At 40.2% G+C, this 25,494-nt stretch overlaps 1 protein-coding gene across 8 annotated transcripts in view; it reads right to left on the reverse strand.

Moving 5' to 3' along the window:
- Positions 1-1,050: 1,050 nt before the first annotated feature.
- The window catches only part of FRMPD2 (FERM and PDZ domain containing 2), an 84,986-nt gene continuing 60,542 nt past the window's right edge, over positions 1,051-25,494 (reverse strand). For 7 of the 8 annotated variants that reach the window (XM_074907374.1, XM_074907376.1, XM_074907375.1 and 4 more), the window contains 10 exons: positions 24,942-25,113; positions 23,039-23,115; positions 20,886-20,971; positions 19,014-19,129; positions 16,319-16,467; positions 14,994-15,084; positions 13,550-13,884; positions 4,279-4,494; positions 3,945-4,007; positions 1,051-3,113 (listed from right to left, as the gene is read on the reverse strand). In XM_074907374.1, the coding sequence (XP_074763475.1) occupies positions 3,042-3,113; positions 3,945-4,007; positions 4,279-4,494; positions 13,550-13,884; positions 14,994-15,084; positions 16,319-16,467; positions 19,014-19,129; positions 20,886-20,971; positions 23,039-23,115; positions 24,942-25,113 (1,377 nt within the window). In that variant the 3' untranslated portion in view covers positions 1,051-3,041. Of the gene's footprint in view, positions 3,114-3,944; positions 4,008-4,278; positions 4,495-13,549; positions 13,885-14,993; positions 15,085-16,318; positions 16,468-19,013; positions 19,130-20,885; positions 20,972-23,038; positions 23,116-24,941; positions 25,114-25,494 lie in introns of those variants that run through there. The other variant, XM_074907380.1, reaches the window with a different exon arrangement.

Raw genomic sequence — 25,494 nt, forward strand, 5'->3', positions numbered from 1 at the left:
ACAACAGTCTTCTAACTGTTCTCAGTTTATCTATACTTTGAGCTTAGTGGGCCCATCTATAAAGGAGATGAGTGTACCCCAGTAGTACAGTGTGAGAGAAGAAACCTGTGGGGCGCAGACAATCCTATTGAAGTGGTTTGGCTTATTCAGGAAGTCTGCAGCAGAGCTGGAAGTTGAATCTGAACCTACTTTTAAAGGGGAAGCTGAGAGCAGACGGTTCCTTAGCATCTCTGAGAGAGCATATACAGCAGCCACATGTGCTGAGTACTTTCTGGTGATGACTCATTCTTTATGACTTCAAACATAGTGTCTATTGTAGGAAGAAGCCGTATCTATTATTTCAGTCCTTCCCTTCTCAAAATTTATCTGCTGTCTAGGCTGACTGTCAGCAGTGGAGATCATGAGCAGTGCTAGTACCAAGGTGACCATCCTTTAGCTTCAAACATGCACAGAACCCATGCGAGTCTTTAGTTTTGTTTAAAAGTTTTCAGGCTGTGGATTAAGACACTTGCTCTGTAGGGCCACTCTGAGACCATGACAGATGGAGGGCCTTTCCCCCAGCGTGTGGTAAATTGCATCTATCTGGCTCTGCTCAAAGTTGGTTTGAGAGGCTCAGAGATTTTTTGGGGGTGAAAGTTTCTTTGTTATATAACAGATTACAAGACATCTGGAATGACAGTTCTGTGTTATCTTACTCTGCTAGCAGCCTTAGAGGACTAGAAATGTGTAAAAGTGTATGTCTCATCCAAAGCAAACTTCAGTCTGAGTGAGAATATCATTATGGGGATCATAACCATACTATCTGTTAAAAGCATTTAATTATTACATTCCTAAAGGATAAGAACATGGGATATGGCAGTGTGTCTAAGAGTAATACCTTCTTTAGGGGAATGTACAAAACATACCATCCTCAGCCTTTAGAGGAAATTTAAATATAAGCCTCAATTAATAAAAGATTATTTTCCCTAGAGCTCTTACTGGTTAGTAGTTAAGTATTACAGCTGCTTTTTCATAAAAAGAAATGGAAATAAAATGCAGTATATTCAGAAATCTTTTTAATAATCCTGTAAAAGGGAAAAACTGTCAAACAGCAAACACTTCTGTCAAACAGATGCAAAGCTGATGCACAAATGTGGGGGAACAAATAATGCCATGAAGATTGTCTTCTAAATCCAGAATGCTTTTTCTAAACCACAGAAAAAATACCTTTTCATAAAGTTCAGGAATATTTTCACTGAAAAACTTTTTAAAGTTGTTGTAGTACAAAAAGTGAATTGTGCATTCATGTGTGGTGTAGTGCATTCATTGCATAGTAGTATGTCTGCAGTAATTAAAATCAAAGTGAAAGACCAAATAACAAATGAAGGTAATAAAGTTATGAAGAAAAATTTGGCTGATGACACTTGACAAAACTGCAAATAGTTAATTATATGCAACATAAAGATATGAAATGCAGAATGTATGGATAGTAATGCTTCTGGGAAGGCTCAAATTCAATTAATTTAAGACAAAACATTTAAATCTGTTTATATTTATACCAGTGTAAGTCCACAATTGCTCCACTAATTTAGTGTTCCTCTGTATCTCTATCGGTATCTTTGAAATTAGCATCTGGCTCACATCATAAATTGTATTTCTATCTTTTCCCAACTTCCAGCAGACTATCTGAGGGCAGAAAGAAAAAATAGCCCTTGGCATTAATTATAGTTGTATTACACTGGCTTTTTCTAAAAGTCATATTTTAAATTTGTATTTAATCCCTCTTTCTTTCTGAACCATAAATCTCTCATTCATAGTGAAAATAAATGGCTATTTTGTCTTGTTTCTACTGCATTTTTATATTCAAATGCCTCTTAATATTTTCTCCTTTCCTGAAATCAAAGACGCTTTTAAAATATATACAATTCAGTTAAATAAATGCTGTTATAATTTCCTATGTTTAAAAGTTACTCTTCCTATGTACATCTAATCACTTCCATATACATCATCTTCTAGATAAAGGACTTAGAAGTAGTACTATAGAAACAAGTGAAATCTTATAAACTTGAACAGCCGATTTCTTCTCAAATCCACTCAAATTCACACAAACAGAAACACTTTTTACACGAGAAAGAAACTGTACAGAGATTTATTTACTCTAATTTAAATATCTGATTCAGCTCCCACTGAAACCAGTGGGACTTCCCATAGATTGGTTCAGATCCTAGATAAGAATGACAAGATATTTAATTGATGGTAAGGAGCATGGGAAGATGAAATGTATATATGTGCCACAGTGGACACAGAGTAATTTCATCTGGCTTAATATTGCATTCCTTTTTACATGGATCCAGAATGAAAGAGTACTGATGCTATTTACAGCTGTTCATATTGCTGAGAAAAATTAATAATCAATCCAATTATTAGAATGCTTTTCCTGCTTTGAAGAGAACCAACTGGGGTTTAAAGGCATCCTATGTTTCTTTCAGTTTCTTGATTTAAGATGTCTAGTGATGCTGGTATAAATTCCTGGGCTGGGGTGATGACTGGAAATGGTTCTACAATGTTCAAGCAACCAAAGGTAAACAAATTGAGTCTTTCCACACAAAAGCATAACTACTGTAGAAAATACTGATTTGCAGTCCAGAAGCCACAACAATAAGGGACAAGTAATCTTCCACCAACACCAGCAGAATCTTAGATCTTTATAGTTGCCCTCTGGAAAGTAAAGCTAATTCCAAGGGCTTCCATCTCCTTGTCATAGCCCCAAAATAGTTTCCTAATAATTAATATGTTATTACACAGAACACACAAATTGTCCATGGCAATTCCACAGCAGTGTAGCAGTGCTGGCTGGCTGTTTCTCCAAACTGTGAGCCAAGATTTAGATGAATTACCCAGGACATGTTAAGCAAGGTTTTGAAATGCCTTAGAAATCAGAGTAGTCTAACAGAGTATGTAGTATAACACTTGTCTGTGCTGGCTTGACATCTCTTTAAAGCAATTGCTGAGTGGTCCCTGGAGTCCAAGGGGAATAGTGACAGGGAAGAGTCATACTGCAGTCAGTAGGAATCCATTGCTTGAAGATTCTGAAGGACTCCCAGCACAACTTTGTAACATAATAAATAGTCATCCTGTATGCAGAGACACCAGTGTGAAACACCTGGTTACATTCAACATAAATTCAGGACAAAGAAGTATAGACTGGCTGAAGTGCTGTTTATAACATCAGAGTCTTTATAACATGGATACTAAAACAGATTTTTAAGAGAATCCTTGTTCTTTTTGTTCCATCATTCGTAAAAGTTCATGAATGCTTATTCAATGCAGTACCTGTAAGTATGTGCTCAAGTCTCATTTAGGTCAGTGAAGGTTATCTCTTTGCTTAATTTTAGTCACATGCTCAGTCATTTTATCCTGAAGACAAATATACCAAAGCATGTGCTAAAATATTTGCTTATAGGAAGAATTTATCCTAATTTTTGTTGTGCTTTTCTTCCCACCAGCTGTTTGTTCTAAGTTGAGTTAGCCACATCTTGTCTTTTCCTGTATGAAAATTCTTTTTAGGGGTAAGTTTAACTCAGCAGTAGAAGGGTTTACAGAGGTAATGATAACTCAGCAACAGCAAGAATTCAGCTGAAGGATGCAGTTTTGCAGGGTAGAGTTTATGTTATCTCACCAGTTTTGTTGTTGATCCCTGCTTTTCTTTTTGCTTAAAGTAAAGGGAGTGGTGGGGTGGGGTGTCTGCTATCTGTACTGTATTGGTGCTTTGCTTGTATTTCAGTTACTTACAAAGGGACAGACCTTTCATATTTTTAGACACCACTTGCCTGGAAGGCTCTTATTTTCTTCAAAGGAGAGGGCTAAAATGATGCTTTAGGCCCCAGATTTTTCAATGCATGTGGATATGTACCACAAATTGAGGCCTTTAAAAAGCATAATCTAGATGAATATTGAGAATTTACCTTAGTTTGGATCATGCCAAAACGCTGATCTCTCAAATCTCTCACTATCTGCTTGATGTTGAACTGTCAGAAGAGAACAGGTTTTTTATTTTGTTGACATGCAAGTTACAAAGAAAGATTTAAGCATGTTCAGATGGGGAAGCTGTGACTCAGTTCTTTTACAAATAGTATATTTATAGCTATGAGTTTTGTTATTTAAAACAACAAAAGATGGGATTATTCCATATTGTTACAATGAATTCTACTAGGAATTATTCTAGTCTAGGATACCCCCACATGTTGTTGACATCTATACCAGTTTGTAATACTTAATGATGATCTCTTTGATACTTACACATAAATCTTTTTCTATATAGCTGAGCAGAATTTCAACACACAGCAAAACTCCGCTTCTTCCGATGCCAGTGCTGCAGTGAGCAACAACAGGTCCTGTACTGTGAGCTTTTCTCATGTAACAAATAAATTTTACAAGCTGCTCAGCCAGTTTGGGAGTATTGTGGTCTGGCCAAGTGGTAAACTGCAAATGACTTATAACGCGCTTTTCTTCTGTCTGGAAGAGAAAGACCAGAAATGTTAAAAATGATCAGTCCTAAGACCAATATTCAAGGAATTTCACCCATAAATTTTCCTTCAGCCTCAGTGTTAGTCAATGTCTACTCTACTGTCAATTCTTCACCTTTTCATACTTGACACTATTAAGGTTTCTTTCAGGTTTTCAGAAATGCACTCAGATAATTTACTTCATAGAATTTTGATGAGACACTGAAGTTACTCTCTTGCCCCAAAAGGATGTATTTGTTGGTTAGAAAGGAAAAAAAAAAAAAACAAAAAACATTTGTTAAATTAGAACATTCCAGTACTGTTTGCAAAAATTGGTTTTGTAACTGAACTAAGCCATACTAGTAGAAGAGTAATAATATGATAGCCAGGATAGTAAGATCATAGATGCTATTCTGGCTATCAGATATAAAAGAATAATTTGTGATTGGATACCCTAACATACAAACCAATTCAACTAAAAAAATGCTTACAGAAATAATCATAATGTAGATAAAGAGTATTATTAATTGAATAGTCCTGTGACATGACTTCTTGTTGCCATCTTGCCAAAATGCATTAAGCTGAATGCAAAAGAACTACCTGGATTTTTACCATCAGGAGAATTTGTATGCATGTCTGGATTTCTGCTGAAGTAAACCTGTTGTTTTCTGTAGTAATTTTGTACTGGTTCAAGACAAACATAGTAAACATAACATGTTCACTGAAACAATCACATATAATGGCCCATCTTCCCATCTTAATAATCTTCTGGAAAGACTCATGTCAAGTGCTTTACTATGCTTCACACTCAGTGACATAAGGTGAATTGTGTTTTCTTCATATAGATAAATTGTTTTCTTGATGGATGTGTTGGGCTTGTGTGTGGCAGAGTTTTGGTAGTGGGGGAGGGGCTACAGACATGGCTCCTGTGAGAAGCTTCTAGAAGCTCCCCTGGCTCCAAGTCAGACCCGCCTCTGGCCAAGGCTGAGCCAATTAGCAACAGTGGCAGCGCCTCTGTGATAAGAGGAATTTGAGAGGAGGAAGAGTTGTGAGGGAGATACCTATGCAGACACTGAGGTCAGTTGAAGAAAGGAGGAGAAGGAGGGGGGAAGTGTGGGAGTTAGGGTCTGGTGCTCGGAAGCTATCACGTTGTATGGGAAGATAAAACGTAGGCAGACAGATGTGACGTCATAAACCCAGGGTATAAAAAGCGGTGTTATACAATAATAAACGCCATTTGCCATCCATCACATTGATGTCTGTGTGCAGATGGACCGAGAGGCCTGGGGTTGGCTGCCTTATTGTTTTTCCCTGAGCCAGGTCGTTAAGCATCATTAGGCAACAAATGGTGCCAAAACCCGGGAAGTGGGAAACAGCATGCTAGGGAAGACGCCTGGTGTTCCACTGCTGTAGGGAGGACACTCCCAGGACCAACAAGGAGGAGAGAATATGAGTTCTCAGGACCAACAAGGAGGGAGAACATCCTTGTGAAGGTCTCCTTGTGAAGGTCGGATTGCAGTTCCCAAGGACCCGCGAGGACAATGGAAGCTCTCATGAAGGTCGTATCACAGTTACATAAGCAGTGGGGAATTGAGTGCAAGTCTAAAGATTTTACTCGTGCTGGTGCAAGGCTTTTACAACCCTCGGGTTGTGGGAAAGACTTTAAGTTGTGAGGGAGGCTTAAACTAGCCCTTAAGAAAACTATACAGAAGCAGAAAACTGGGAAGGCGGCAAAAAACTATTTATTGGCCACCCCGAGATTAGGGGTTGGAGCTCAGACTACTAACCTCCCAAGCGATACTGATTATATTGAGCCAAAGAATTCGCAGGAGGGTGGTACACTCCCTCAGTCCTCGGACCTCAATCCGCTTATGGAAGGGGAAGGGCAAAAACAAGTAAAATCTTTCCAAGGCGGTTTGGTAGAGGAGGCAAGAAAATCCTTCGGGGGCGGTTTGGTAGAGGAGGCAAGGAACGCTGCAGAAATATCAGAATCGATATGAACCTGGGACCGACCACCGCCCTATGTGCCTCAGAATGGCGCCAAAAAAAGAGCGGGAGGACAAGATAAAAATGGTCCCGACGAAAAGAATGAGGAAGTGCCAGCAACCACGAGCAAGGCTAGAGGGGAGGAGTGTACGGGTGAGGAGTACAGAGCCGGAGAGAACAAAAGGAAAGGTGGGGGAAGTGTTCAGGGAGGAGTGGAGAGCGCAGGCGAGGGGCGGAGAGCCAATCTAAGCGGCCACCCGGAGAGACACCTTGATAAAGCAGGGCCCTCCCCTAGCAGGAGGTGGGGCGAGCCTCGGGGAAGGGAGCGGGCCACCCGTAAGGGGAGTGGAAGGAGAAGGAGTCTAACAAAAAGGTACTGGAGCCCGGAAGTGACCTGGCAGTCGAGTTCCGACTTCGGGTCAGAAAGTAGTGAGGACAAATGGTTTACAGCCGACTTAAAGGAAAAAGGAACGTGAGCAGACAGAACTAAAGGCCAACACCCCCCACCCACCCACTCTAAAGAGAATCCACGAGAAAAGCAAACCCCCCTCACGGACTGGAGAGAAATAAAAATGACACGCGCCGACTTATTCCCACCGGCAGCACTAGCATTCCCGGTCCGGGTGACAGACGGGGGACAGAGGGTTTACTCACCCATAAACCCTAAAGACATACAGGCAATTGGTAAAGTAATTGCCGATAAAGGTCTCAATTCTGCCTTAGTCTCCACCCTTATTGATGGTGGTTTGGGGGGAGACGGCATGCTCCCATCTGACATAATACAAACTTGTAGACTAATCTTTGACGGAACAGGGATGATTGTTTTTAAACAAGAATGGGAGGATATTTGTAGAAGATTATTGGCTCAAGTAGCGGGGGCAGACCATCCCTTGCATGGATTTAGCTTGCAACATCTGATGGGCACAGATCCAGCGATAATTACCCCTCAAGCGCAAGCTCAAGGCCTACAAGCCCAGGAAATTATGGCAACTACTTGTGCGGCCAGAGACGCCATTCGCATAGCTTGTAGGGTCATTGCAAAGCCGTCCTCTTGGTCTACTATTAAACAAAATGAAAGGGAGAGCTTTACACAGTTCATAGACCGCCTCAAGGCAGCGATCAACTCTTAAACATTACCTGCAGAGGCAAAAGGCCCAGTTGTAACAGAATGCATATGTCAACAATGCAATTCAGCGACCAAAGAAATTTTCCAACCCTGGATGGAGCGAAGCACTCCCGAACCTGCTCCCCCCTCGAGAAGTGACTAATTTTATGGCTCAACTTATTATAGCTCAACCTGCGCCACAGCCCCAACTGCAACCATCATTCAATACATGGACAATATCTTGATTGCCGCGCCATCAGAAAATCAGGTGGACCACTTGGTGTCAACAATTTCAGAAACCCTGAAAGCAAACGGGTTCAAAATTGTGAGCACAAAAATTAAGAAAGGACCATGTGTAAGCTTTTTAGGAGTAGGAATTACAGGTTCTTATATAACCCCTCCTCAGGTAAAAATCCATCGACACATTGAAACGCTTTATGATATGCAACAGCTAGTAGGGTCTTTACAACGGCTCCGCAATATCGTCCTAATTCCCCCTGAAATCATGGCCCCCCTGTATGATCTTCTAAAAGGAAAAAACCCATGGGAGAAAAAAGCTCTGACGACAGAAGCAGTGAACTCTTTTGATTTAATCGAACAGCAGGTGTCGTCAAGCACGCTCGCCAGATGGGACCCCAATGTACCACTTGATCTGTACGTACATTTCATGTCAGGAGGAGGAGTAGGAGCACTAGCTCAGGGCTCCCCTGAAAAAGGCCAACCAATACAATGGATAGCCCTGGGAAAACCATCATGTGCTTTCTCTCCAGGGGTCGAGTGCGTTGGTAATCTCATCATGAAAGGCAGAAAACTCACCCTAAGACACTTAAGCATTGAGCCCGCCAGAATATACCTACCCTTCCGTAAGCAGCTCTCAACGCAGTCAGTGACGACATCAGAGTATTTAGCTATAGCCCTTACTGGATTTGGTGGAGAAATGCAGTATGCCACAAAACCTCCCTGGACTCAAATGCTGGCGGTTGTAGACATTGACCCCCCATCTAAGGTCATGGACCGACCTCAGGAAGGACCAACAGTCTTCACAGATGCATCTTCAACGACATCGACTGCCGTAGCAGCATGGCAATCAGGAGACGAATTGCACCGTATCAAAACAGCCGATTATGAGCTTTCAGTTCAACAGCTAGACTAGCATGCGGGCTGTTCCCAATGGAACATCTCAATATAGTGACTGACTCCATGTTTGCAGCTAAACTTTGCCTAGCCGTGTCAGGTCCTGGAGTGACAACATCCACAACAGCGTTAATGCTTGAAGAGGCACTTTCCGCCAGGAAAGGCACTGTTTCAGTTCTCCATGTCAACAGTCATAGTCCTGTTAAAAGGTACTTCCAAATAGGTGATGATAAAGCTGACACTGCTGCAAAAGAATTACAGACGCTAAGGGAGGCCCGTCAACTACATGAATCTCTGAAATCGAAATTAGAAATATTAGCAAAGACAGAAGGCTTTACCAACGCCATTCCATCAGCAGACCAAGTATACATCTTTTGGCCACCGCCCTGCTAACGTTAAACCAATTCCCCAGAGGAGAAGAGGCGCATAGCCCCACCCCAAAATACTGGACCACTCAAGCATTAGAAGAAGGTCCACTGGCCACAATCAGAAATGAACTGGGAAAATGGGAACAGGGGTGGAGGCTAGTTTTAACAGGACAGGAGTATGCCGCAGTTAAAAAGATGGTGAAATTAAATGGTGCCCTCTTAAGTCTATTAAACCCGACCTCTAGGATGAAACTAATGAGAACTATAAGTTTTTATTCGCAGGACCTAACCATCGGGCGCCCCCGTAACCTGTATGCTCCTGTGGTAAGAGAGGAGAGTGAGTCAGAGAATACCCTGACTACAACGGATAGCTCTGCTTCACCAGAACCCGAGCATCAGCTGAGACGCCCCCGCAAAGGGCTGCTGCTATGTTTTTGTGTAATTTTGCTGCTGCTATGTTTCTGTTTAATTTTGCTTTCAGGTTTCATAGTGTCTTGTGGTGCGTACGAACACCAGCCGTGGGAATGGGCATTATTGAGATGGGATCAAGAGACTGCAAACAATCATTACCCCGGGGCCTCCTAGCTTTCAGGTAAAACTCTGTGACTTAGCCCCAGTAGAGTCCTGTTTACTCACATCGAGCTATTGCATGTGTACCAGCTCTAATCCCGGCAGGCCTTACTGTAACACCCCCAATCAGTATTACTGTTCCCGCTGGGGATGTGAGACAATTGCCTCAGATTGGGCGCCAGGGGCAGGACCAGACAAATATTTGAAAGTACAACCAGGACTTTATGGGTGTGTAATTCCTCCAAAAGACCCCTTAAGACCAGGGCTAGCAGCAACCCATAGGAAAATCAAGAATTGGTGTCTGTACCTTATGCTCAATGTCACCAATGAGGATGATCCGAGATGAATGATTGGGAAAACTCGGGGCGTCAGACACTATGAATCTAGTACAGACAGGGGGAGCTTGTTTTCTATTAGAAAACGGGGAATACAAAGCAGCACAGCAATCGGCCCCAATGTCATAGTCAGAAACGACAATGACGCTGAACAAGGAAGAGAAAGCTTGCCATTATCCACCCGTATCCTAACTACTCCCCTAGTAGCTAAGCAGATAACCCCTCCAAGCGAACCCAAGGTGGGCCCTTACCGCTTACCTGATAAGCCGTTCCTTAATGTACTGAATGCTACCTTTTGGTCATTGAACCAGTCAGATCCAGACCTCACAAGCTCCTGCTGGCTGTGCTACAATATGAACCCACCCTTTTATGAGGGCGTCGCCCTGAATGCCTCCTTTTACTATTCGCCAGACAATAATCCAACTCAATGCAGGTGGGACACACCACGGAGAGGGATCACCCTGAACCAGGTCAAAGGCCAGGGCGTATGTCTGGGCAATCCCTCTTTGGCAAACTGGGGTAGTTTTGTTCGTGCGAAAACTGTTAGGGTCAATAGAGCCTACAAATGGGCAATCCCGTCTACATCCGCAATGTGGGTCTGCCACAAGTCAGGAGTAACCCCCTGTGTGTCCCTTATTCTTTTTGATAATTCTACCAACTTTTGTGTCCAAGTTATAGTTGTTCCTAAGGTCCTATATCACCCAGAGGAAGACCTATATCACTATTTTGAAGAACCTCACCGGATTGATAAAAGAGCGGTACTAACAGGCATCACCATTGCAATGCTGCTCGGGCTAGGAGCGGTTGGCACAGCCACGGGAGTTTCGGCCCTCGCGACCCAGCGCCAGGGATTATCCCAGCTGCAAATGACCATAGATGAGGACCTACAAAGAATTGAAAAATCTAACTCCTTTTTGGAAAAAGTCTCTTTCCTTTCAAAGGTCGTTTTGCAGAATAGGCAAGGGTTAAACTTTCTACTGTTGTATCAAGGAGGTTTTCATGCTGCATTAGGGGAAGAATGTTGTTTTTATGCAGCCCACACAGGAATCGTACAGGACACCATGGCTGAATTGAGAGATCGGCTAGCCCAAAGAAAAAGGAAAAGAGAAAACCTACAAGAATGGTTTGGCTCTTGGTTCAGACAATCTCCATAGCTAACCATCCTTTTTTCTGCTCTGATCGGCCCACTCACCATAATAGCGTTGGTACTAATTTTTGGGCCTTGCATATTGAATAAGTTAGTGTCGTTTGTGAAAAGCTGCTTAGAAAAGGTTAACATTCTGTTTATCGATCACCAGCAAATGGTCTAAAGCATGCTCACTCGGCACTCAATATATTACCTCCTTAGTCTGTCATTTTAATCCTGATAGTCTAAGTATTATCTATAGCCTTAATGTTTTATATGTATGCTTTATTTTTATATTTACCAGTGTTAAGAACAAAGAACTTTAATTATTTTACCTTTATAAACTCCCTTGCTCTTCCCCCAGAGTGCTGGTCAGACTCTGGGTAGAACCCAACAGGAGATTTAGAATCAGATGTTCCCGCTTAAAGGAATTTGCCAGTCATTTTGGCCTGTTGATTTCAGAGCAGGGCCTGCTTGCAGCGATGTTGGATGCCTCTCCTACGGATGGATGCATCACGTAGGGTTTCCGGTTTGTAAGGAAGGGCATTCTGATTCTCGCTGCACCCAGGGTTCCCTAGCGATTGCGGGTCTGAATGTTAGCATTCTTATTGATTAAGTGCACTATTTTATATTTTAATCACAAATAATACATTTAGTTTACCTTTTTATCAGTGATTGCAGCTGCTATATAATTCCAGCCTTTATGAAACATTTTTTTTAGGTACGCTGTGTTTTTTAAGGTTTATCTAATTCCTAATCAATATAACCTTCCAATAAATTTGACAGATATTGTCATATCATTAAAATAGCGGGGGGGGGGGGGGGGGGGAGGGATGTGGGAGTTAGGGTCTGGCGCTCGGAAGCTATCGCGTTGTACGGGAAGATAAAATGTAGGCAGACGGATGTGACGTCATAAACCCAGGGTATAAAAAGCGGTGTTATACAATAATAAAGGCCATTTGCCATCCATCATGTTGATGTCTGTGTGCAGATGGACTGAGCGGCCTGGGGTTGGCCGCCGTGTTGTTTTTCCCTGAGCCAGGTCGTTAAGCATCATTAGGCAACAGGGAAGGTGCACTGGAGCAGTGATTCCCCTGCAGCCCGTGGTGAGAGGGCAGGCTGCCCCCTGCAGCCCATGGAGGTCTGTGGTGGAGCAGGTGCCCACCTGCAGCCCATGGAGGACCCCATGCCAAAGCAGGTGGCTGTGCCCAAAGAAGGCTGGGACTCTGTGGGAAGCCCCCAGTGGAGCAGTATGTTTCTGGGAGAATTGCAGTCCATGGGAGAGACCCATGCTGAAGCAGTTCATGAGGAGCTGCAGCCCTGTGGGATGGAATCACGTTGGAGAAGTTCATGGAGGACTGTCTCCCATGAGAGGGACCTCATGGCAGAGCAGGGCAAGAGTGTGAGGAGTCCTCCCCCTGAGGAGGAAGGGTCAGAAGAAACAACGGGTGATGAACTGACGACAACCTCCATCCCCTGTCCCCATGTGATGCTGGGGGAGAGGAGGTAGAGAAATGGGGAGCAAAGCTGAGCCTGGGAAGAATGGAGGGGTGGGGGAAAGGTGTTTTTAAGATGTGGTTATATTTTCTCTGTGTCCTACTCTGACTGATACGTTAGTGGTGGTGGTGTTCAAATTAAATTGATAGGTTTTTTCCTTCCCCAATCAAGTCTGTCTTTTGCCCATGACCATAATTTGGGAGTCATCCCTCTTTGTCCTTGTCTCGATCCCCAAGCCTTTTGTTTTATTTTCTCTTCCCTATCCCTGAGGGGAAAGGACTGAGCGACCAGCTACATGGTGCTCAGTTGCCATCTGGGCTTGAACCACAACAGTGGAAAAAGACACCAAGTTAATCTGGCACAAGTATGAATATTTTAATTATTCTATTAATTAATATGTCCTGCAGAAATTTTTGCAGAGCTTTACTTAATGTTGAGGAAAGACTGATGGACTTACAGTTGCCCCAATTTCCATGTTCTTACACCTGGATTCTGTATTTGTTAGGTTTCTAAAAATTTTCTTCTGGATTTTTAGTTTCATGTGTATTCATGTCTTTTCATGAATGAATGAAGGATCATTTGTTCTAAATTCTAGGATGAAATCCACCTTCTTCCCCTCTTTCCTTCCGTTACAGAATATGAATCCACTCTGGCAGCCCTTAATCATCTGATGAGAACAGTCAGTAATTCTGAAAACCACTGAACTCATCAGCTGTGTGACTATTAAAGAACTATTTTTTTAATATTCTTGTGCAAATGTATGTAATGTTGGATCCACTGCTTGTGCAATGAGCAAGAAGCAGCATCTCATTAACCCTAATTTCATGCCTGTTATTCAGATTTTTACATTCCTAATGTTATGGAAGAAGCAAACAGTACTAGTATTTACTCATGTAAATAATCAATTTCATCATATATGAAAGTATTAACTCCACACAACTTACCTGCTTGTTGATCATTTCTATTGTTCTAATTATGAAGTAGTCCAGAATTTGGTAATTGTCTAGCCTGAGATGGAAATTAACCAGGTGTATGGAGTCATGGGGAGGTTCAGGCCAGTACTGATGCCATTTGACTTGCCCTTGCTCCACTTCTTTCGTCATCATGGCAATCACATCAGATTCACTCTCCCAGACCATTTGCCAGAAATCAGCCATAGTGGATGGTAGAGGCCACTGGGTTACGATATAGAAATGTTCTTCTTCTCCAACTTTCATTCTAATGTAACTTGCATTAATGTAGCCATTCTCTTCTCCCAAAGGAACTCGTGTCTTATCATCTGTATAGAAACAGAAAGTTGCTATTTCAGCTGTAGATTTGAAACATTTCTACCATCTCTAGCACTCATGAGATGGAGGATCTCAGCCTCTAGCAGCAAAGTATGCTCTTGATTTTAGAATACATTTGGCTAGTAGCACTAATATTAAACACTGCTAATAGGGATTCCCACAGAAAAAATGTTTCACTGCACCTTTATTTCTCTTAAGATACTTGCATAACACTCTGACAAGCCTTTTAATTGCCATAGAATTGTTTGGCAGTGATTCAAAATAGTGTGTCCACCACTGTTTTTAATGTATGACATGGGAACATTATCACTGGATATTGACAAAACAGGAAACTTCTGAGAATATTTACTGTATCACTAATATAGAGAGGTAACTGTGCTACAAATTTTGCATTGTTGTTGTCCTGCTGCTGCAGTTTAGAAAGACATCAAGAGTCCCGAAGGTTTCTCCTTCTGCCGTGATACCTCTCAGGGAATCATTGGGCAGTACATGAATTTTTGGAAATCCTTGTTAACAGCAGTCATTCACCTCTTAGACTCAAATCTTCCTTCTAAAATGACTTTTCAACAGCAATTAAACTTTATTCTGACTCAGATGAGACCTGAGCAGCTGAAAGCTCTGCTTGGATATTATGCTTTCAGATACCTCTGAAAGAATCTTTGTCTTTCCAAGAGCTACATAACTCCATGATTTCCACTGTACTTTTCACAATTCCACTGTGTCACAAGCAGTAGACTTATCTGTACGTTTAAATACATTTAAAGAATTGCTATTACAGTTCAAGTTACACTTGCCCACAGAAATGTAGATCAATATCTCAGAGAAAGAGGGAAGGAAACACCAAGACAGCTGGCCCCCTACCAAACCAAGTCCTGTCTTGTGGAAGATGATACTTCAGAAAATTACATATTGTGCAATTAAGACATCCTTACATGAACTCTACCTCTTCTGGAAAAATCTCAACACATTTCATTATTAGTGGAGCTCTCTATGCCTAAGGATGTGTTGGGATTTGCACTTCCTACATGTCAGTGTTATAACTGTTTTTTCTGATGTCTTTGTTCACTGAATATATGTTCCCATTAGCATGCATGCTTACATGGAAGAATATCTCCGTATCTGTTTTTATCCTGATTTTCTGTGGCTTTGCCAGTTCTGCAGTCATCTACTGGTTTCGCATGTTCTAAAGCCTAGATCAAAGAGCAATAGTCAGTCCATGTTCACTTTCTTTATAGACAATCTTTACAGAGTTGGTGTGAGCAAACTTTACTGCTGTACTTCACTGCTTTACTTTTCTTTATTCTCTTACCTCTTTGGTATGCACTGCACAATGATCAGCCATCACATTATGCCACTATACAATGTGTATAGATTGAAATACATGTGACAGTTCTTTAACATCTTCATCAGTTACTACAGCTTTTACTCAGATAAAATATCCATTGGCTTTTGGTAACTTTGGTGCTTTCCCTGTTAGATCTTTATATTTTCTGTGCAGACACAGGACTTACCTCATAGTATGCTACACCTACATCAGTAACAGAATTAAATGAATGTAAATTAATACATGTCCTTAAGCCTTCAGGGAAAGTCAGCAAATCTTATACACTCGAGCCTGTTGGATTTCATACTCAAAAAGTCAGAGATACAAAGGCAAATGAAAGAAAATTGTAACATTGTAATTACTATGGAAGAAGTATTAGCTATCTATTACATTGGTGATAAGTACATCCTTTATAGGAAATTCCAGTACTGTGTTGAAAAGTTATGAAATAATCTGTTCTTTGGGAATTTGCAGATAATTTATATCCTGAAATAAGATTTGATATGCTTTCCTAATTTTACACTTTTTCCTTTATATGCCATCAGATGTAATTATGTGTTTTCCTTATCTGTGGAGGTACATTACCTTTTCTTTTTAATTTCACAAAGTTCCTGACCTTAATAGCACCTCATGGCAGTGAGTTCCACAGATCACTGGAGCACTGTGTGAACCATTTTCCTTTCACCAACTGGGTGTTTCAACACTAGTGAATACCTAGCAGCATGGATTTCTTGCTTTAGTGCAGCTTCTAGAATAGTTCTTAGGCAGATGTTCAGCAGAGCTGAGGATGGATACAAAGAAGTCAATCTAGAAAAAAAGGGATTGATACGCTACTTTTGTGTATTATTTATTTTTAATTCGTGTGGGCAGTATCTTTGGACAGGGAACAGTGTAAGCTTGACCTGTGTGTAAAGAGAGATCCAAATACTGTAGCATCACCCAAACAGAAGAATAGAAGCGCCATTCGGGCTGGAATAATCCTCTGAGAAAGTGCAGTCTTAAAGATATACAAGTCAACCTCCCATACAGTATGCAGAAGGCTGCTAAAAGTCACTTTCTTAGCTCTGCTAAACAGATCTTAAAAAGGAATCACACTTTACCATAAACTCCTTTAACACCTCCTGATTCTCACTCTGCAACTGAAGGCCTCGAATAAGACCTGTGATGTCAGTCCTTGGACCTACTCCAGTCAACGATGGTCTAAAGTTAATTAACTGAGTCAGTTCATCTCCAGAAGCAAAGGTTCTGCCTGTATATCAACAAAAAAACAAAGGAGTTTTTAATTATTACTGTTCATAGTGCAAAGTCTTGGCTTTAAAAACTAGGGGGCTGCAGTACTTAAGTATATTTTGATGCTTATGCTGTGGAAGTGAAATGTAAAAAAGTATTTTTGGCTTACTTTTGTTCACAGCAGAAAGAAGAATAAGTCAGCACCATGGATACAACCAGCACGTAATTTAAAAGCAGATCCAACTACTGCAACTTATTGCCTCATAGAGTTTCTAAATACAGTCTGTTCTAAATAAACGGCTCTTGCAGAATTGTAAACTTTAATACTAATTTATATTGGTATAGGACACTCTGGCCACATCTTCACAGGCAATCATCTTCACATTACCAACACTGTCCTGAAAATTAGTATTGCCACACCCCATTGCTAGGAATAATCACTGCAGATTCTTCCCCCCTGAAGTAAAAAAAATCTTCTGTTCTTTTCATTTTACCTCACACTCTCCTTCAGGAACAAAATGGGAAGTATCTCTGATGAATCAAAATTAGGATTCAGTTTTACTAATTAGCTCATCCTGAAGTATATGTTCTGATCCAAAACTTGACGGATTAAGAAGATGGATAAACATTTTTATCTCCAAAAATATCACTTCTCTACTGAAGCAATTCAAAAACTTTTATTATCATGCAGAGTAAAAACAGTAGCTTGTTTGGTAAAAAATAGTGGTTTGAGGCAGAGGAATTATGGAATTTGTCCCTTTGGTCATAGGCTAGTGTTGGCAAAGAATAACACGTCAACTGTCTCAAGGAAAACCTGATGATCTGTTCCACAGTTCTGTTATAGGCTGAAGACAAGGAGCAATGGTCTGTTTTCCTCTTGTAAGATGTTGTTGCTATGCTTAACTAATCTTTGTTACAGAAGTGTTGTGCTTGCTATGCTTTTGTCTGGGCCATGACTTGCACCTGCCTGGCCTGAGCTTCTAAGACACTTTCTGTTCTCTAACCCTCACAGATATGAGGGTGTTTCTATTCGCTAGTTGAGAGTGCCAATGAAGACAGATCCTCTGCTCCAGACAGAACATGCTATTTCCCATACACTTCTTTCCTTCCAGATCAAATGGAATAAAAATCCCAAACTTTGAGCAGGTAGTAGAGGATAGATTGGTTATAATTTACTGTTTGCTAGCCAGCAAAATGAAGTAATGTGAGGGAGATAACTGCAGTTTACTTCTGATAAGGGTGATCAGCAATTCATTGCTTCCACAGGGCAAGAAGAATCAGGGAGAGACCTGTATTTCAGAAAATCTATGGGATACTACAGCACCCTCAGTATGATTCGTTTCATTATAAATTATTCTTGTTTGGAGCAGAAGCAGCTTATTTTCGTGCAGGAACATCTAGGCAGATTCTCTCTGTAAAACTGTCTTCTGGTATCACAGGGGCTTTAGTGCCTCAGCAGTGAACGTGCTTAATTATGTGTTTAAGCAGATCAGTTCTAGAGGTTTTAGTGAAGTTCTTATACGAAGTGAAATCTAGTGATTCTGGGAAAAAAAGTCTTGAGATAGAATTTGACCTTTCATTCTAGGTTTTTATGTAAGCATTTAATTTACATTTTTGAGGAGTTATATGGGAACAATAAGGGAGAGAGGAGAATGATTTCAAAAACCTGTTGCATCCAGTAATAATAAGCACATTTTTTAGTATGTTCCTCAAAGTCCTCTTTGTAATTGCTCTTCATATATGAAGAAGGCCTTCCACTACATCCAATCTGTTTACTGTATCTCTTGTAAAACAATCCATCTGCTTTTTATTTTATTCATTTTGGGACAAACTAAAAATTTCAGGTTTTTAATTATGCGCTGGAAAGCTCCCACAAATAAGCTTCTGACCCAAAATTGCAATGTTCATTTTCTTTTGTTCAGCCACTGAGCTAATGTCTCATTTCTCTGCACTATTCAATAGTGCATGATTTGAACATATGTCATGATGTTGCTCAATTCAGCAACATTTTTTTCCTCTTACTTGCTCAATTTGCACACCTAACTGAGTATAATCAAGGTGTTCAGATAGTTTCCTCCTTCGGGGAATTACATGATATATAAAATTACCAAAAAAAATATCACAACTAAAACCCAAACACAAAAAACCCACAAAAAAAAAAAAAAAAAAAAGTTTCTTATCCTTTTGAAACTGGAGTTCCAAAACAGAGGTGCTCAGAGCAGTGGCAAGTGGGTGATGGCCGGGAGAGCTGTCCTCCCTGGGTTCAGTTAACTACATTCAGACTCAGGTTCCTTCCTTCTAACAGTTCTCCAAGAGTTGGAGAGCTCCTGATGTAGGCTGCCTTCTTGTGCATGTTGCAAAGGTTTGATGGCCTTCATATGTAGCAATGGTAAAAATTGTGTCCTGAGTGCCCTGGTCTTTGAGACACAAAGAGCAAATTCTTAGCTTGTGTACTAAGCTAAGAGCTTAGCCTGTGTACTAAGCATTAGTGCTGTTCTCACTGTACATATACAGAGGAGTTGGCCTATAATGTTACAGGAACAAGAGAAGTTTTTGCATGGTTACTTCTAGGTAGAACAGAAATCCTGTGGGGCATATCATCATCTTCATTGTTCCAGCTATCCGACTCAGACTGCTGACTCTCTCTTCTTTTGGCTTCACATTCTGCATATTTCTGTGACCTGTAAAACAGCATTAGTTGAATAGTCTTACAGAACTGGCAGAAGCTTTGATAAGCTGAACCATACAAAAGTTTTGGGTTTAATCTATTTTTGATTGCTTTTAACTTTCTTGAGCAATTATTTTCAAGAATGAGTGTGAACTCTGAAGAACATAAGTTCAAGGACTAATAGTAGCATTTTGTCTGGACTAGTGTTTGCAAATATAGCTGGTGAAAGCCATTATTATCTGTATGCGGTATTTTATTTTTTCAAAGAGATAACAACATATTTCATATCAAGAGCTGCCCCAAAAAAATGATTGGAAGTAAGGTTTGTCACAGTTATAGGCAATTTTTCATGTATGACATTTTTTAGTTGTTAGGCTATCATAGCTAAATAGGCTTTGCTTGTTACTGTTTCCTAAAGTAGAAAATTTTAAAGCACTTAAATATGTTTTAGGTAGAAGATATGCCTACAATCCAGGATACAACTATAATGTGTGCAGAATGGGTCAAATATTCCTCTACCGGATAACTCCAATACCTTTAAACCTAACATTTAACTATGTTAGTAGGCTTAAGTGTATCACAGTCTTACATTATACTATCCTATGTATAATAATACATAATGTTAGAAATAGTAAAAGTTACACTTAAGAGGGAGAATAAGATAATAAGTAGCAGCGTTGCAAATATCAGTAACTATTGCAGGCTGTGTATGTTCAAGTTACACAAAGCTTTTGTAAGTAGAAAACAGAACTACCAGAAAACAGTGGTAGTAAAAAAATTCAGATTAAAGGACAGGGTCCAGAAAACCATCCTAATTGCAAAACAGCCATCCCTATATATGATAACTTTGTATTAGCCATAGAGATGTATTTATGTATCCTGTACACAGAGCAAGATAATTTAATAATAATCAGACCTGATTACCTGGTATATCACAAAATAGTGTTATATTAGCAATGAGATAATAGCAAGTGGCACTGAACCTGTGTTCACATGGATGTTCTTACTTGCAGATGCTCTTAAAGCTTCTTTCAAATTTTATCTCTGCAAGCAGGTAAGTTAGGGAAGATTTTCATCCCTAACTGATTGGCCACTACTGTTCTTACAAAATTTTAAGTTTTAAATGTAAATATTTAGTCCTTTTCTCTATTTATGTGGGTTATAAGTGCTAATGAAAATAATAATATTTCATATACTCTGCATCACTGTAATAGACAAAACTACCCACATCTTATCAACACTCCATTATTCTTTGATTTCCCATTGTACTGTAGATCTTAAATTTGAAGTAAAATTCTTCGCTTCTTTTACTATGTACTTTCTTTGGAGTAACATCCTCAAATTCTCTTGATTCCCAAATGTCTGGAGTTCAACATGTGTATTGCTAGAGGCATAGGAGCACAGGCTCCAGCCCAGGCTGGAAGACCTGCTTGGAGCACTTAGTAAAACCCATGGGGACCCTGCCCATACCAGCACGACAGTGCTACCAGTGTTCTGTCTCCTCTCTAGCTAGAAAGGCTCAAGTTAGCTTAGGCATCTCTGCATGAGCTGTTACAACTAGAAGCTTCTGTTTCATTTGTCTTAGTAGTTGTGTGGAAGCCATTTAGCAACTCTTACTGCAGATGGAGCTGCATTCCAATAGAACTGTATTTCTATCATTTGGGACACATGACTGCATTTGCATACCATATTAGGACAGTTCTGGAAATAGAAGAATAAATTATCCATACTATTTATTTTAGTAGTTTTACTGTATTTGAAAGACTTACCTATCTGAAATATTACTGATGATTTCCTTATAATCTTGTCCAGCCAGCTGACCTTGCAGAGAGGAATTGTGTGTACTTTCTGGATCCTGCAGGTTTAAAATAAGAAAAAGCTGTGAAAAATCAGTACACAGAAACATCAAGAATATCATTACTTTCATCAACATGCTTTCTTATATCTGACAAAAATGTGTCCTTCACTCAAGAAAGAAAGGGAAAATAGAATACTTTCTACTTTCAGAAGAAAGTGTTTAACTTTGATTCAGCATTGCAGTATCTGCTAGGAGTAAAAAGCCACATCAGCTGTGTTGGTGAGTTTCACAAAAACACAGTCTTCAGACATCTCTACAATTTAGCATGCACGACTAAACTTTGAAAAGTTAGTTATATCCTCTCTGATCTCATAAAGAAAATGCAATCACAGGAATCATGAGTCACAGTCTACTCTTCACCTCCCACCTCTTGGCAGCAGAAAGCACCAGTGTCTGAGATGGAATTGTTGATAATAATTTCCTTTTTTTATCTCAGACACAACGATGCCAGCTGTTAGAAGCAGGCTGCAGCTGCTCTACTGAATAAGCACCGAACTAACAGAGAAGGCAGACCCTTGATAACCCTCCATGTGGAGTATAAGCAATAGTATTTGTGGCTGGTTTTCCATCCTAGAGAATGATAGCCAGGTCCTGCATTTGAATAATGACGCAGGATATGTGCCGTTAGTATGTGGAAGCAGCTTCTTCTCAGCTGTAACACTTGATAGATAATTATTTAAATTTTAGTTCAGAGTAGTGTTTCTTCTTCTATCCTTGCTTAATATTCCAGATGCACTCAGAAACTACCCTGGCATGTTACACAGTATAAACTACTGAATCTTAACAGTAGCTCGACTTACACCTTCTTTTCTTACTTTTGTGTTTGTATTTCCCCATTAGAATTGGAGAATTCATGGCTGCCTATTTAACCATGAATTCATTTACGCAGTTTCTGCACCTACTGAGTACACTGATTGGAGAATGCTATATGGATTTTTGTTTTCTATTTGCCAAGGAAAGTTATTTTACTGCTGCTTTTTTGCGTCTTTTTCAGGGGTTTGTAATTTTCAAAGTCTACATCTTTGGAGTCGATGGCAGCTGTGCTCTATAAAGTAGGGCATAAATAGTTTTTATTCACAGAAAACAGCTAAAGGCAAGCTGGAAATAAAGAAGAGAGTTAATGGAACCAATTCAGCAAAAAATCTTAGCATGTGCTTAAAGTTAGGCATGTGCTGTGCTGAACTAGATAGACTTAAACACATGCTTAAAACTAAATTTGTGCCTTAATACCTTGCTAACTCAGGGATCTAGTAAGTAACCTGTAAACTTAGTACTATCTCCTACTTCTCATTGATATTATTTCTTGGGAGTACTTCTTTGTCAGATCATAGATGTGACCTTGTTTTAATATGACATTTCACCAATCCCTAACAGTTTAATTGCAACACACATTCCAACAGTGTACTTAAAACTTCCTCAAACACTCTTCTTCAAGGTTTTCTCGGCTTATTCATGTCAAGGATTTCTTCCATTTTTCTTTTTCTAGTTTGATTATATTAGTTGAGACAGGGTTTGGTTTTTTTGTTTGTTCTGGAGGATAAGACGACCTGTATTTCTCACATTTTCTGAAGAGAGGTTTTACAGTTGTAAACTTAAAAATAATAGATGCTGTAAAATTTGATGTGGAATGTCTTGCAGGACTTACTAATATTCAAAAACAAAACCATGTTTAGTGAAGTTTGGGTGCCTTGGAGTTATGAATATTAATGGAAGACTGTTGAATAGAAATATTTTAAAGTATGTTGTTTTAGAATACAGAAGGAATGGTAAAATTAATAAATTATTCATTTTGATATTATAAAGCACCAGAACTAGACTTGCATATGCAACCTTCCTTCCCCCTGCCCTTTTAGCATATATATTATACTAATCATATGCTCTTATCTCATTGAAATCCCCTGACTCATTCAAACGTTAGCAGTTCCAGTCATTGCAGTGCACTTCCCTCATATTAATCTTTTTTCATTAAGAAGGTGTGGTTCTTGCCTGCACTGCAGCAAACCCATTTTGTAAACAAACATACGAGTTGCCTAATAACTTCTAGAAGCCTGATTTAGATTTTACCTTGGTGGACATCTGGTTGGATTCTTCTTCCTTGAAAGTGAAAACAGGCTGAGCTTGCAGGCTTCCATCAGCACTGTCTGAATACCAGAAAACAAAAATCTAAGTCAAATGCCTAAAAAGCATGAAAATAGAGATCCATTTCTTTTGTGCCACCACATAAGAGGACCTTGATCTTGGACAAGGCACTGAGATACAGTGCCAGAAATTGCCATGGAATATCCCTTTCATGGGTGCTCTAAGATGGTTAGTACAGCACAACTGCCATATATCATCACTGAAGAAGCCAGCATAATTCAGGTTGTGGGAAGATACACTGAAGTAGACCCCTGTATCAATGGCAGTTATAAAAAACCTGAAAAATCATTTCAGTTTTCCCTCCCTAACCCAGCCCATTCCTTTGCAATGCTAAGGGACAAATACCATAGATTAATGCTAATGCTTCTATAATACTATTGGGTTTTGCTGGTCCAGGAAAACAATTTAAACTTTCCAGCAACTGTGTAATTCACCAATGTCATGTGAGATGCAAATGAATGTCCCCACAGCTAGTTCCTTGAATTTGCAGAGCTGGAGAAAAGGCTAGTCTCACTGAAGTGAAGGGGAATATTTCCACAGCCCTTAATAGAGAAAGAGCTTCAATCAGCCTTTTTATAACTGGCCATCCTTCCATTTTTTTGCATCATTAACCCACAAAATTAAAATAGAATAGAGACTGAGCAGTGAACATCCTCCTTCCAGGCCAGTGCTGAGCATAGCATTCTCATCCTTATGGAAAAGCTTTGCTCTTGAAACACACAGGGTAGCTTCCAGTAAGTGGAGTGGACAGTGCTTATGACACAGGCTAGGAGTTCAAGAGGATCAGGTTCAGTGTAATAGATACGGAAAAAAATTGAGAACCTTGAACCTAGAGGCTGCTGCTGCCTAACAGCAGAATTGCCTAAAATAGGTACGCAGGTAAGTTGGCATCAGTAAAGCTAACTAGATGCATAAATGTTTGCTGTAAAGTATGTCCAAAATCCACAGTCAGCTCTGCATTTCTTCCTAGTCAGCTGGGGAAAAAGCAAATAGCTATGGCAGTAGCTTCTTGCTACACATTTGAAACAAAGCCTCCAATCTGTAAGCAGAAGGCCAGAAGGTATATTAAGGAGGAATTCTATATTCTTCCCACTGAATTTTCTCTACATTATAGAAAACATTTTAGTGTTCAGAGAAATAGAAAGTTGAGGAATGCAGACTGATAATCTATTGGTAATAGTAACCCTTGCTTCCACTCCCAGCTTTACTTAGTATTGAATTTTGAGTATTCATTAGAGCAGAGCCTTCAGTACAAGTTTCTTCCACTGGAGTTAGTCAGCTCTCTAAGTACTGCCCTATGCAGGTGGGTGTGCTCTCGAATCAACAGCAACCAACCTGGGAGCAGAGGCTTTTGGATTTGAATATGAACAAGCACAGAAGGGAGAGGAGCTGTCTGCCACACAGAACAGGAGGTGTAGTGCTTCCAAGAGATAAGGTAGGATGTGAAATTTGTAGGAAATGTGTTTTAGTAGCTGGGTCAATGATTGGCTGTGATTCCATCAGTATAAAATTGGGTAAAATCAGACCAGGAACCTTCATGACTTAAAAACAGAAGCTGAGTTAAAGCATCTCTGAGGTTCTTGCAGCTTTACTTCCACTATTCCTAGGCTCAAAAATCACGCTTGGGCATTCCTTCCCTGTGCTCCTATGTCCTGAGTAGCTTAGCCAGAGCTGTAGATCCGGGTGAAGAATATGTGTGTATCTACAGCTATGAATCAAGGCTAACTGTAAAGTTAGTATTCTTGGATTATTTTGCTACTAGGAAAATTGAATTCAGGCAACGCATGATCCCGCTTTTATCATATACTGAGTGGATGTAGCTGCTTACCAGGCTCTGCTTTTGTGTTTGGGTGGGAAGGTATACTGTTGCTCTGATTGCCCGAATAAGCCCAATGCAAAAATACGCTTCGGCAGACAGTGAGTTGAACAGTGCCTTGAGCCTTGCGCAGCAAATCTATAACTGTTTGGCGTGGCAGACCAGACACGAAAGTTTCATTCACCTGAAAAATACAATGATATGTACTTTCAGATTCCTGCAACAGAAAGCTTTTATCTAATCACATATCCCAGTACTGAGCAATCTCTGTATAACTTCTTTGCACTTCATATGTCCTCATCCTGTCCTATTTTAGTAACTTCAGCAGTACCCACAAAAGTATAGTCTGCATCTTCTCTGAGACACTAGGAAGACATTGTTTCCCCCACTCTTCAGGTGGAAGATGGAGGAGAGATGGAAGTAAATGAAAAATAGAAGAACAAACAAAAATACTGAAACTTCTGGAGGGGGAAGAAAAAATAGTTTGGGGTTAAAAATAAGATTATTTTTGTTTGACTTGAGAATACCTAACTGGCACTGATGATCAGTTCTTCCTAGTATCCTC

The sequence above is a fragment of the Athene noctua genome, chromosome 5 (genome assembly GCF_965140245.1).
Source record: "Athene noctua chromosome 5, bAthNoc1.hap1.1, whole genome shotgun sequence".
NCBI lineage: Eukaryota > Metazoa > Chordata > Aves > Strigiformes > Strigidae > Athene > Athene noctua.